Raw genomic sequence first — 13,146 nt, forward strand, 5'->3', positions numbered from 1 at the left:
AACCTACAGCTTCTGCACCATCTCCAGAAAAACAGATGAAGGGATGTACAAACTTCCTCGATTAACACAAACTATTTGAAGACATTTGCACAGAAGACATGTTGCCAAGAGATTTTCAATTCCATTTATTTCAGAAATAAAAGAAGACAACAATATAAATCACTGAGCAGACACAACCAAAATTAGAAGATCAGGCCTTGTTTACTCTTTTCCAAAACTCTTTAGGATCTTCTGTTCCAGCACAAAATATTGCCACCCAATCCTGTAACCCCACATGCCTGATCAGGTAAAAAGCCAATGGAATCCCAGAATACAGTAGGTTATCAGTTCATATTATTTTACTGCACCTCTACCCCAGCTAATTTTTCACAATAGGTTGATAGACAAATTAATTGCAGAGCAAGTAGCATTCTCCAAAATTTAATGGAACAGCATTTAGTATCTACTTTTCTTTACCTGCCACCATTCCTGGGAATTCATACTTCAATCAGGAAGTAATCCCAGTCAAAATACAACTCAAGAGAGCCCCAGAAACGTGGTGATTATTGACAAATCATCCCCAAACTGCTACGATTGGGATTTTGTACATTTGGTTTGCCTGAGTTAAGAGCAGTAGCTCTGAAATGCTTTGCATTTAGCTTGGACAATAATTATCCCATAAAAGTGTTGCAAATTTTTTTGCACGGATTAACAAAACTGCAGATGCTGGGTAACATTACAACATGCCTCAAACCAGGTTTTAGACTTGTTTTCTAGATATCTGCATTCACACAAACATGCTGCTTTAATTAAAGGACAACTGTGAAAATTAGCCCTGGCTTGATCAAGAAATAGCAACAGCAGATTATTGCAGTAAAATAACAATTTCAGCAACCACTGCGAATAGTTTTGGAAGTTCTTGAGCTTGAATTTCAATATTCACGCATCTGAAGGTTCATTTCTCAGACACTGGGCATGTTAATATTTTTCTATTTAAATTCTTACAGATTAGAAAGAACAATTTACTCTCCTACCCCGAAAGGGCTGTAAGGTGTAACCAATTTAGTTGTACAGTGCATGAAGTAAGAAAATACCCTTTGCTACCTCCCTTATGTCAGTTATATCCCAACACAGCATTAGTAAGCAAAGATTATCTTAAAATATATACTGGGAATAAATTGAACTAAATTTAGATTAAACTTTGTAGCTAGCTTTATCTCTGTCATAAGGAATGAGTAAAATGTTGGTATGTCTCAAACTACTACATAATCATTTTATTTCTGGAGGGCCAAAAATGAAATTCAAGGGATGTGTTTACAAATACATACAGATAAATTATTTTATTAGAAATACTGAACAGCATCAGCTTTTTAACAAGTTGCTCCATGAGGGCAATCACAGTGTCCTGATAAAAATTCTACTGTGTGATTTAGCCAGGAAAGTTTTACAACAACAACAAAAAAATGAAGCAGTGTTTTAATTAAATTTCTGTTTGCTCCTAGAAATGAAGGTAATTTCTTATCATGAGTTGTTTAAAAATCCCGTAAGTTGTTATCAAGCAGTAAAGCACTAGTGTGGAAAGGCACTAGGATTGGAGTTTGTGTTACCTGGTTTCCAGTACAGACAGCACTTGAGAGCTCACTAAATCACACCTGTAAAACAGCCCTGTGCTTGGGCCCAAGTCTGCTACATTCATTAAAGTGTTGGACAGGTTCTTGTGCAGGTGGAAAGATGCAAAATTCAGAGCAGATCTCAGCAGATTTACAGGTTGGACCTTTCCTTGACAGACATATGGGTTGTGGACTGTGTGTACGTCCTAATTACATCCTGAAAATAAGGCAACAGCAATACTCAGAGCAAGTTCCATTTAAAGTAAAGAACTTCAGGAAAAAAGGAGAACTTGAATCAACAGTTATTGTTCTTTGGAGCAAGCACTGAGCCCAGGAAAGGCTTGTGGCAATGTTTCATTACCATCACAAAGAGTGGGTAATCAACCTGACCACATTTTATATCACGGTTATCTTCCAGAAACCCTACAAACCCCAGCTGAAATAAAGTCTTTGTACCTCAGCAGCTAACCAACATTTAATTGTTATTAGAGTGATGCTTCCTTATTTTGCAATTTTACAAGCACTGACTTCTGGCCTTTAAATCAAACAGCAATCAAGACCAATTTCTCACTTCATTGGATTTACAAGAGAAGCCAAAATAATTCACAGCCAGTCAAAATGCAGCCACAAAAATCATTACCATACCTTTTTCCCACTCTCAGCATTGTATTTGTCCAGCAAAGCCTGGATACAGGCTCCATATTTAGGATGAACATCAGTGAAGTTTTTCACCTGAACGGGGAGACAAAACAGAAATTGCAACAAGAATTTTCTCCTCTGTTTCAAAAGGATCCTTTAACTATCCTTTATAGTTCCTGGGCTACAAGCAGCAGGTATCATAAGGAAGAAAAGTTTAATTCTGATCAGTCATAAACAAGCTATGAACATCTTCAAACACTATTTCTGTTGCCTAACACAGAGCTCATTCCCAATTAAAACAAAGTTGCCCTGGGAAGGAGAAGGATCCAATCCCTCCTTGGTCCTCACTGCCTTCTCCTTGTTTAGAGCAAAACCTTACTCTGGCAGTCATCTGATTTTTGAAACACCAAGCTAAACACATGTTCAACATCTATCCCATTCTTCCCCCCAGGAAGTAAAAGTTACTTTAACATGTTATCTATTGATGTTATATTGTGTAAATAGGCATGTATTTAAGTATGTGAATTCCTGCATGAGAAAAAAATCCAGCCTTTTTAGAGAATTCCTGATCTTCCTTTGCAGAAGCCATTAGGACAGAGTTATTAGACTGGTAGAAAACCTGGAATAAACCCCAAAGAGGGCACCTACAGCTCGTTTCTGAATGAAGAGTTGGGCATCCTTCAGATGATCTGCGATGTTTCTACACAGCCTCTGGCGCTCTTCCTCGTTCAGCACTTTGAGGTAGAATTCTCGCACCTGGCCATTGGAAAAAAGAGTTTATTCTGAAATCCCCAAAAGTCACTAAGAACAGCTTTCACTTCCTAGTCAAGCAACATTTAAAATACTCAAAATGTTTAAAAGGCAGCCAATATGTGAGGGTTTTTCTTTGGCAAGCCTGCCAACAACTCCTTCTCCAGACACTAATGGAAAGAAGACAAGTCAGAGTCTCTACAAAACGATGCCCAAAATCTGGTTTTCAGATTCTGTGAGAACTCACACTAATAGACACCCTACACACTCCTCACGTGTGCCAAGCAGCACAAAGCCTTTCCACACCCCCACCTGGGTCACATTGTCCTCATTGGCACTGTTGAAGCGCTGCACATCTCCCGAGACAGACATGCGGCTCTCCTTGAGCTGGGGCTGATCCTCGGGACCAGTGAAGCTGTTTGGGTAATAATTTGGGGCACCACCTGGGGAAAAAAAAAAAAAATCCCAAAATCAAATCAATCAGATGGCAGCACTCTTAAAATGAAATCAAATCAATCAGATGGCAGCACTCTTAAAAAAAGTCAGGAGACAGAGGACGTTCTTTGCTTGGAGGAATTTAAATCAATTACTCAGTTAGGATTAGTTTTTAAGAAAACAGTTGACAGCATTTTTCTGTCAGCACCTTCAAGCCAGTACTTAACAGCACTTGCTACAAAGAGAATTTCCATAGCCTTTCTCAGAGAATATTGATTTGATTCAGAAATAAGAAAATCTGCCCACTTTCACAACAATATTGCTCAACTATAATAGACAAAGTCGTGGTTGAAGTCTAAGGCAGTATAAAAACACACTGTCATTTGCATATCTGAGGTACTACAATGCTTCCCTGTGTAGGGGGTGTATTTTAAACACATAATGAACTTAGGGAACTGCATAAAAATAAACTTATTATCTGTTCTGGGACAAGAGCAGCTGCTCTCAAGTTCCTGTTTTTCAAATATTTCCCTCTCCTCCCTGAGCAAGTGTCTGAATTCATAGCCCAGAGGAACACATATTTTGGCATGAGCCACAGCTTAAGTACATCCTTGTTTACTCTCAGGTGGAAAAGAGCCACTATTGGGCAAACCCTGACAGAACAGAAGCTGCTCAACAGAGGGGAAGTTACAGCTCTACTCTTGGCATTTTCACTTTTGTCTTTCACAGTCTCAAAAATCTGAAAGCAAAGCAGTTTAGCGACGTGAACTGAGCATATGGAAGTCAGTCTTTAAATTTGAAAAATGCAAATGTAGATTTCTCAAAGACAATTAGGCCATCTCTGTAATTTTTAGATTAGATTTTTCCTGCATGTAGAAACAAAGAGGTAGTAATTAATTCATGTAAAAATACTTCTCTGACATTTCATTTCAAATCAATAATAATTTGGAACTTCTTCAATTAAGTGCCCTTTAACAAGCATGTTTCTAGAAGTTTTTAAAGGAACATAAAGTAGGGACATAACTCATTTCACTGCAGGCATTCTCCTGCAAAACCCCTTTCTGTTAAAGGCTCATGTCTGGAAATTCTGAAGCTAAGGGAGTTAAGAGTTGAGAGAAAAAGTCACCAAAGACATAAGATGCATATGAATAATTATATTGAAAGCTGTTTTCCTGACTACCTTGGTTGTCAGAAACAGTCATTGGCCCGTCCCTCTGGTAGTTGGCCACCCTGGCTCTGAAGGGACAATTCACAGGGATCTGGAGGTAGTTGGGGCCCAGGCGGTGTCTGTGGGTGTCAGGATAGGAGAAGAGGCGTCCCTAAAACATTGATCACAAACATTAGCCACCACTTGTAGAAGACTGGGGCGTGGCAATTCAAAGCTTTCGTAAGCAGCAAAGTAACCAGTGCTCCTCAGGCCAAACCTCCCGGTTACCTGCAGCATTTTGTCAGGGCTGGGCTCAATTCCAGGGGGCATGTTGCTAGGGTCATAAGCCATCTGTTCCACCTCTGCAAAGTAGTTGACAGGATTCCTGTTCAAGACCAGCTTTCCCACAGGGATGAGAGGGTAGTCACCATGAGGCCAAACCTGTAAGGCACAACACACATCCAGCAAAATCAACATTATGACAGTATTATACAGCGTAACTGCCAGGCACAATTCACAATTTAAGTCTCAATTGAGAAAATACATTACTGAGTTTCTTTTTCCCCTAACAAACATTGAGAAATGGCTTATTTTAAGAAGCCTTTTGCAATTAATACAGGGTATTTAAGTAACTTATTTCATCATGCCAGCATAATCTCAGCACTTGAGTACTTGAATGAAATACCCGCAGGCCCTTGAAAAGCTGCCTAGGGAAGCAGGGCGTGGGTGGAACTGGTGGCACAAATGTTTTCAGCTACTCCAAAATGCTTAACTGGCCTTTTCTTTGCCATCTGAGCTGCACTTTTAAGCTCAAAGGTCTTTAGCCACTTGGGGAGTGCAGCTTCAGAGGTAAAAAAGAGCACTACAAGTTTATGTCGGCATCTTTCAACGAGGCATTCCTAGGAACAGCTATTGGGAGTGGGACAAAATGAGACCAGCAAGGCTCAGGGTGTGACTCTGATCTGAGATCACACTTCTCAAGTGCCACAGGATCTACAGGCCTGGAATCAAGCTCTATCCATATTTCCCTGAGGAAGAGCAACATCAGATATAACACAACTACAATTTCATCTCCAGAATTCCTGGCTCATCGTGGCTCTACAATAAAGAATACACTTCAACACGACCTGAAACTGAATATTCCCAGTAGTATCAGACATACCTTAGTCACATCAAAAGGATTAAATGGGAATTTCTCTGCTTCTTCAAAGGTCATAACCTGAATGTAGAAGGACCATGAAGGATAGTCCCCCTTGGCAATGGCATTGTAAAGGTCCCGTATGGCATAATCAGGATCAGTAGAAGCCAATCTTCCTGCTTCTTCCACAGAAAGGTTTTTGATGCCCTGGTCAGTCTAAAAGCAACAAAAGCACCAGTTATAGCATGCAGGAAGTACTACAGAAATCATTAATCAGAATGAATTTTAACAAGATTTATAATCTGAGATTGTGCAAGTTCTAACTTCCAATAACTTGAGTTTAGATTTATAGTACATTCAACAGCTGCCTTCCAGATAAAAATCAGTTCACTGACAGTGCTCCATTAACAAGAGACAGATGCCCCAAGAAGAGTTTTTTACAGTCTATAAATGATTACAGGTGTTAGCAAGAAGAATGATGCCTCTCCTATTGGTTAAAGGTATGAAACTGATACTAAACAAGGACTCCACACATCTTTAAGCCTGAATTAAACCTGAAAAGTCACACATTGGTTTTCATCCAATATGATGTATAGCTCCAATAATAATAATAATAATAAAAAGACCAATACCTTGGCATGGAATTTGCAGTAAACTGCTCTTCCCTCAGCATTAACCAGTTTGAAAGTGTGTGATCCATATCCATTCATGTGGCGATAGCCATCGGGAATGCCACGATCACTGAACAGGAAAGACACCTGAAGAGAAGGATCAAACGATCAAGGAGAAAGTCTTCATTCCACACTAAGTTTGTTTATTTCATTAATCTGCATCACTGGGAGCTATGTTAATGTTGCCAGGAATTCCTTGAGGAATTTCTACTTCAAGTGTTAATGAAATAAAACTGATTTCCCCTGTAAGCATAGGTAAGCATGGACCATTTAAAATTATATTTAAATAAAAGTAAGACTACGTAGGCTTCTAGATCAAACATGGAAAAGAAGGATTTAAAAACCTGCTGTCATAACATGATTTTCTTAATCATACAAAATAAAGTCACAGGAGAAGCCTACTTGATGCAAAGACTCAGGGCGAAGACTCCAGAAGTCCCACACCATGTCTGGATCCTTCAGATGAGTCTGAGGGTTCCTCTTTTGGCTATGGATGAAGGATGGAAACTAATGTGTCCAGAAGTGGAAGAGGAAAAAGGGGGGGAAAAAAAAGAAATTAAAGACAAAGCTGTAAGATCACTGGAAAAAAAACCCAAATCTTCTACTGCCATATCCTTTCCGCAAACAAATTAATTCACAGACCAGTGAAATTAGGGTAATGTCAAACATTCACAATTAGAATAAACAGAGGTAAAGAATGCTTTCATTTTGTGGTTGATAAGGTGAGAGATAAAACTGTTCAGATTTGTTTATCTGTATTTATGTGACTCATAAATGAATACAGAGATACTATAAAATACCTGTGCAGAACTCCTGCACTCAAGGAAAGCCTCTCTACCAAGTGCTGTTAAACTTATGCCAAAAACCAAAAAAACCACAGATTTAATAAAAAGAATTGGCAAGAAGCCTTTAAAGTGAGAAGTTCAAGTGAAAAATATGAAACCACGTAAGTTATCAAGCTTTAGTTCTTTAATTTGCTTTTGTTTAAGAACAAACGTTACATCTGACAACAAAATTTTGAGTGTGTCAGAACAGCAGCTTTTGCTTTTGAGAGAAGCCAGAACAAGATGTGAAGGAATTTTTGGACTCTTTGACAAAGCACCCTCACCTCTGGTGCTTACTCACCAACATTGCATCCCGAATAAAGAAGATGGGAGTGTTGTTTCCCACAAGATCCCAATTCCCATCTTCCGTGTAGAATTTCATGGCAAAGCCTCGGGGGTCACGAACCGTGTCAGCTGAGCCAGATTCTCCAGCTTGGAGAAATACAGAAACATAGAGAAATATTAGGATAGGAAACATATATAAATATAACCTGAAAATAGGCCATAAAAACCTAAAAGGGCAGGGTTTACTGCAGTCTCTTCTACACCAAGGAAATTTAGGAATATTTTCAGCAGTATTTCAGGCACTGTGAGTTTTTAAAGTGTGAACCCAGCCAAGCATTCAGGCCGCAGTTAAAAGAAGGAAAAAACAAGTATATCCACTTGAACCAATTAAGAGTGGAATTCGCATTATCACTGAGAGAGACATCATCAGATCATAAGGCTGAATCATCTAAACCCACATTTGTTTCTGTGCACCAAATCCCAGTGGGAAAGCTCTCATTTGGAAGATAGCAACCTAACCAGTGTGCCTAATAAAAAAACTGTGGAAGAGTTGTAATCCTTTTAATTCCTTCTGCTTCACCCAGGATAGGATTTCCAATGGGAATTTAAACCAGAGCACAAGCACCTAGCACAACACCTGAGCAGAAGTGTTCCAGAAGTGCTCAGAACAGCTAATGCTGAATTGTGATGAAATCAGTAGGACGCTCATTCTCTCGTTAAAAAACCTTGTGTATTCCAGAAGAGCAGGGAGGAAACGTGTCCAAACAGGGCAGGGAAAGGGAAGGGAAGGATGCAACAACCTGCTCCAGCAGCAGTCCATATTTCAAACTCAACTCCATGGCCTTACCCCGTACAACACTCAGGACCCCCTAAATCCTAAGGGATTTAACACTGGAAACAGCCAATAGGCCAAAACCAGCAGCTCCCTGAAGCCTTGCTGGACTACTTTTTTCTCTCCAATACTTCCAGAACTGAATCCTCATTACGATTTCTTTTCTTTTAAAAACATACACATCATGAATTGTAATTTTTCTATCAGACAAGCTATTGATCACAATTAGCTTCAACTAACAGCATTTAAGATTTTGCTGATTTGTGCATTCCAGTCTTTAAGAAACCAGAGTTTATTTATGGAAGATTGTTTATTTTCCTTTGCCCAGTATTTAGGTTACATCATTCATCCCCAAAACATTCCTGCAGCATAAGAAATTATAGGTATTTCACTTGCAAGTGTTGATTGTGACCCAACTAGAAACAAAGCAAGCTTTCTGTCAGAAAAAACCAGCTCAGGCTGCCCTCCCTCTCACATTTTAGACAGGAAAGTGTCTCCAGAGAGCTCTGACAGAACAGGGCAAAAGCTGCCTAAGGTCTTCCATGTAAGTGAATTTCAGAGAAGAGGAACTGACTGGAAGAAAGCATTTCAAACACCCTTAAGTGCCCCACAATGCAAACACTGCTGTCAGGGCACACATGTAAGAGACACGAAGTGAATTCAGAGCCTTACCAACAGTGGAGAAGCGGATGGCAAGCGGAGTCCTTTTCCCAATGTGCTCAAACACTTTTGCCTTACAATACTGGGTGATATCATGAGTGACTTCAAAATAGCCAAAGGCTCCTGAAGAACAGCAAGTTCAAAGTGTGAGATCTAGGCACCTTCCTTCCACTCAGAGCCTGTCTGTTAACATACAACTTCAAGTCACAGGGACACATGGAAATACATCCGTTTAAACAATGCTCTAAACACTCCACTTACTTGCCCAAAAATGAACTGATTTAACACAAACTCTTGGCTCACTCTCTCCTCCTGAACTGACTGTCAGCAGCTCCCAGCAGCAGCACAGAAGATGCTCTTCTGCCAAGATCTGTGCATTTATCTGGGAGCAAGGCAGGTATTTCTTTAATGCTGCTATGTGTTGCAGAATTTTTGGTGCACCTGTAAGCTGGGTGAAGCAACAGAACCCTTCCCACCCCCACAGAGGAACTTTTCGCATGTACATTCACATTTTAAATACAGCCCCACGTTTGCTCCTTCTAGGGCAATGCGTAACAAAAATCAAGGTACTAATTCCACCTTAGTAAGACCAGTAATAGTTTTTTAAAGGTTTAGGTTTTTTTAATTTAAATATTAGATCGTCAGCTTGCTTTGCAGACATAAATTAGAAGACGAAACCAAGTTCTCTATTAAATAACATGCAAACAACATTGAATATAAATGGGGAGGAACAGAGGAAGCAGAGACTACAGCAAATACAGTAATAATTGAAGGGCTATAACCACATTTTCTCTCATTTTTGTAAACAATTTTTCAATGCTTTAAGTTTTGGCACTGAGTTCTTTTAAACCAGGCCTTACCACTGTTGTTTATATAGATTTATTATAGCTGGTAACACTAAATTATAGATAACAATGTAATTTATGTGCCACAATCTACATGTTAACTCAAAAGCTCTCGAAGTCTAATTCCACAGAGAGAAAATATGTCATTTTAAACATACCTGCCCCTTTTGCATGCACGACTCTCTCAGGAATCCTCTCTCTGTCAAAGTGAGCCATCTCATCAGTGAAAACAACATCTTGGACAAGAAGAGGTCCACGTGGCCCCACTGTCAGGATATTCAGCTTATCCCCAATGGGGTTCCCAGCACCGGTGGTCAGGACATCTGGTTTCTGAAATCAAGAGAAAGACACTAGCAACACCAGATCTTAAAAACCCTCTGGATCTGAGGCACACAATGTGCATGACTGTTCACCCATTACATGTCACGAACAGATCAGCAAGAAGTGGCAAAATGACTTCAGATTCTGGAGGAAGTTACAGCAAATACAGACGTTTACCTAAACCACAGAGCTAGGTTTAGTGCAATTTAACAAGGGGAGTTCAACTCATGAAAATCCAGGAATGTTTTCCATGGTTCAAAAATATTTCTTCTTCAGACTACTGATCTTGCTTCAAGAAAAATATGGGATAGAAAAAAAAAACCACAAAAAAGGAGCAGCTGCTAGAAAATAAAGGAGAAAGGAGAGGAAGAAGTAATGTCAGCACAGGGCAGAGGCATAAGGAAAGAGCTCCAGCCAGACCAAAAGGGGGTTTCCATGATTACTGTTGGTCTGGAAGAGCTGTGGAAAATAAGAGAAATAGGAACACCTGAGGAATCATCATTTTAGACTCCTGGACCACGGAAGGACTAAGATGAACACAAACCCTAAGAAGCTCTACTGCCAGGAAATGTCCTGCAACTTCAAGAAACACCTGCACTATAATTGAGTGTACTCCTACTTTCTCTTAAAAAGATTCCAGTAGAAAAGACTTTATCTGCATCACATGTGGGGTTCTATGCTCCTCTAAGGCAATATTCCTATTTTACTGGGTGCTGGAGAAAATGTACTGAGAAAGGTACATCAGTTTTTCCTGGAGTACACTTATTGTTAGGGGCCAGTTGTTTGTGAAGGACTTAGAAGAACAGAAAACGAGTAAGGACAAAGGGAAAAAAAATGAAGTAAATAAAGAAAAAATTTGCACCAGGGCAAGCTCAAATAGCAGTCACAGATTACAAGCAGCTAAAAATAAATCCACCACACGTTGCACTAAACTGACATAATTCCATATGGGCTCTCTATCCATACCATCCTACCTGAAGCCTCCACACACCTGAGCCACGCTAGCACAAACTCCCTCAGCCCCTCCTGATTAGTTCTCCTCCTTTTAAAGTTCTAGAAATGAAAAGGGATGATGGAGAGAAGGAAGAAGCAATTCTTAATGAGAAAAGCCTTTACTACTCTAACAGCGACTTCATGGGGTTGCAATTCTTACACTAAGTTCTGCTTTAAGGGGTTAATTACTGCAAACAGATAAAATTCCCACCTGATAGAAGACATTTTTCCCCCCCAAGAGGCAACCCACAAAGCAGGGAAAGAACAATTATTCACATCCATGCCCAGAGCTCTGGATGAGGCAGAGAACACAGGGAGTTCCTGACACCTTCGTTTCACTCAGGTCCATGAATAACCACATAAAAGACATTTGACAGGATAAGTGCATTTCCACTGTGTTCCTAGTAATGTGCAACACACACTACTCCAGCTGGCTTGAATTCCCAAAATAGCCAAGTTCTTTATTCTTCCTTCACCACTTCATTAGCATAAAGCTTTAAGCATAAACCCAAGTCCTTTGGGATGCCTGGAATCCTCACCTACACTGCAATCTGTACAAACATTTTAAAAGACAATGTGTAACTGGTTACAAACATGAACACGATGTTCAGAAACTTACAGGAAAGTTACTGTAAATAAAGCTAAATTGGTATTTTAAGTCAAAAAAAGTCTGCTGAAATCAAAAGGTTATCTATAGTCTGTCATAGGAAATATGCAAGAGTAGAAATTGTTCTCAGTATATTTTCCACTGCTTATTTATTACAGGCAAGACTATTCTATAATGCCAACATTTAAGGCCACCAGAAGCAGTTGCTAAAACCACAACTTGTTGACATTAAGACTATAAAAAAATTAACAGCTTTGTGGCTGTTCAGTCTCTCCTGTGTACGCAGACTTTCTAGTGTTCACGTTAGAAGTAAAGAATATTCATTTATTTAATGGTAGGAGATACTCACTTCAGTTTCAGGATAATGTTATGTGCGGCACACAAAGGAAGTTCCAGAGAAGTAAAAAAAAAACAACAGCATAGTTTAAAGAAGAATTCTCATACTACTTTTGGACCTGAGTTTGATGACTGTGTTTTCACATGGTTGGGAGCTGCACACAGTCCAAACCTTGACAGATAAGAACTTTTGAATCTGTATTTCATTACAGCACCAACCTGGCATGACAGAACGAAGGGAAGCAAAGCCAGGAGAATTTTAGTCACTGCTGTGGTAAACAGCACACATCAAAGTACACACTTCCAGGCATTACTGATACTTTGTACCTTATACAGCTCACTTTAAAATTCTAATAAGTCCTCCCTACTTTCTACCTTAAAGTCTCATGACTCCTTATGCAACACAGACTTTGGGCTGCCTCCCAATCTCCAAATTAACCTTGGCCTCTTTTCAAATACTGCTTTCCTACAGAAAAGCCGACATCCCTACAAAAAGAATTACTCATGGATAAAAAAGGAACTATTATGACACACGCTAGGACGTGATGGAGTCCCAAGTCATCAGGTAGTTTTCACACTGTACCTTTGAGAACATAGAGAAAAAAAATAAAATTAAGATGACTTAACAGCTACAGACGGGTGAACTGAGGCATCCACTTGCCTCTTGTAAGACTGCCACTTAAAACCAGCAGAAAGCCTATTTAGTGGCAAATACACGTTTCTGTCAGAAGCTACATGTGGAAACTGTCACAGTGATTTGATGAAGGAGAAGGGAACTCAACTCTTGCAACATTTATACATTAACTCGAATATTTTGGGGTCTATTCTACATCTTCAGATGACGGAGTGCCATGCTGTTGATTACATGCCCTTACGATTTCAGTCAACTACTTGTCCCAACCCACTTCATGGACTCATGGAATGGTTTGGGTTGGAAGGGACCTTCAAGGTCATTGAATTCCATCCCCCTTGCCATGGGCAGGGACACCTTCTACTATTCCAGGTAGCTCCAAGCCCCATCCAGCCTGGCCGTGGACACTTCCAGGGATGGGGCAGGCACAGGGTCTGTTGAGT

General features: G+C 39.8%; 1 protein-coding gene across 1 annotated transcript; it reads right to left on the minus strand.

Moving 5' to 3' along the window:
- Positions 1–101: 101 nt before the first annotated feature.
- Positions 102–10,233, minus strand: CAT (catalase). The gene is given in 13 exon segments (XM_017733013.1): positions 102–1,806; positions 2,235–2,321; positions 2,877–2,984; positions 3,291–3,421; positions 4,594–4,732; positions 4,849–5,001; positions 5,723–5,914; positions 6,331–6,456; positions 6,772–6,876; positions 7,495–7,625; positions 8,983–9,093; positions 9,974–10,151; positions 10,153–10,233. Coding segments are annotated over 13 exon segments (1,593 nt in total). The 5' UTR covers positions 10,219–10,233; the 3' UTR covers positions 102–1,740.
- Positions 10,234–13,146: the final 2,913 nt, after the last annotated feature.

This window comes from Corvus brachyrhynchos, unplaced genomic scaffold (genome assembly GCF_000691975.1).
Source record: "Corvus brachyrhynchos isolate BGI_N302 unplaced genomic scaffold, ASM69197v1 scaffold315, whole genome shotgun sequence".
Classification (NCBI taxonomy): Eukaryota; Metazoa; Chordata; class Aves; order Passeriformes; family Corvidae; genus Corvus; species Corvus brachyrhynchos.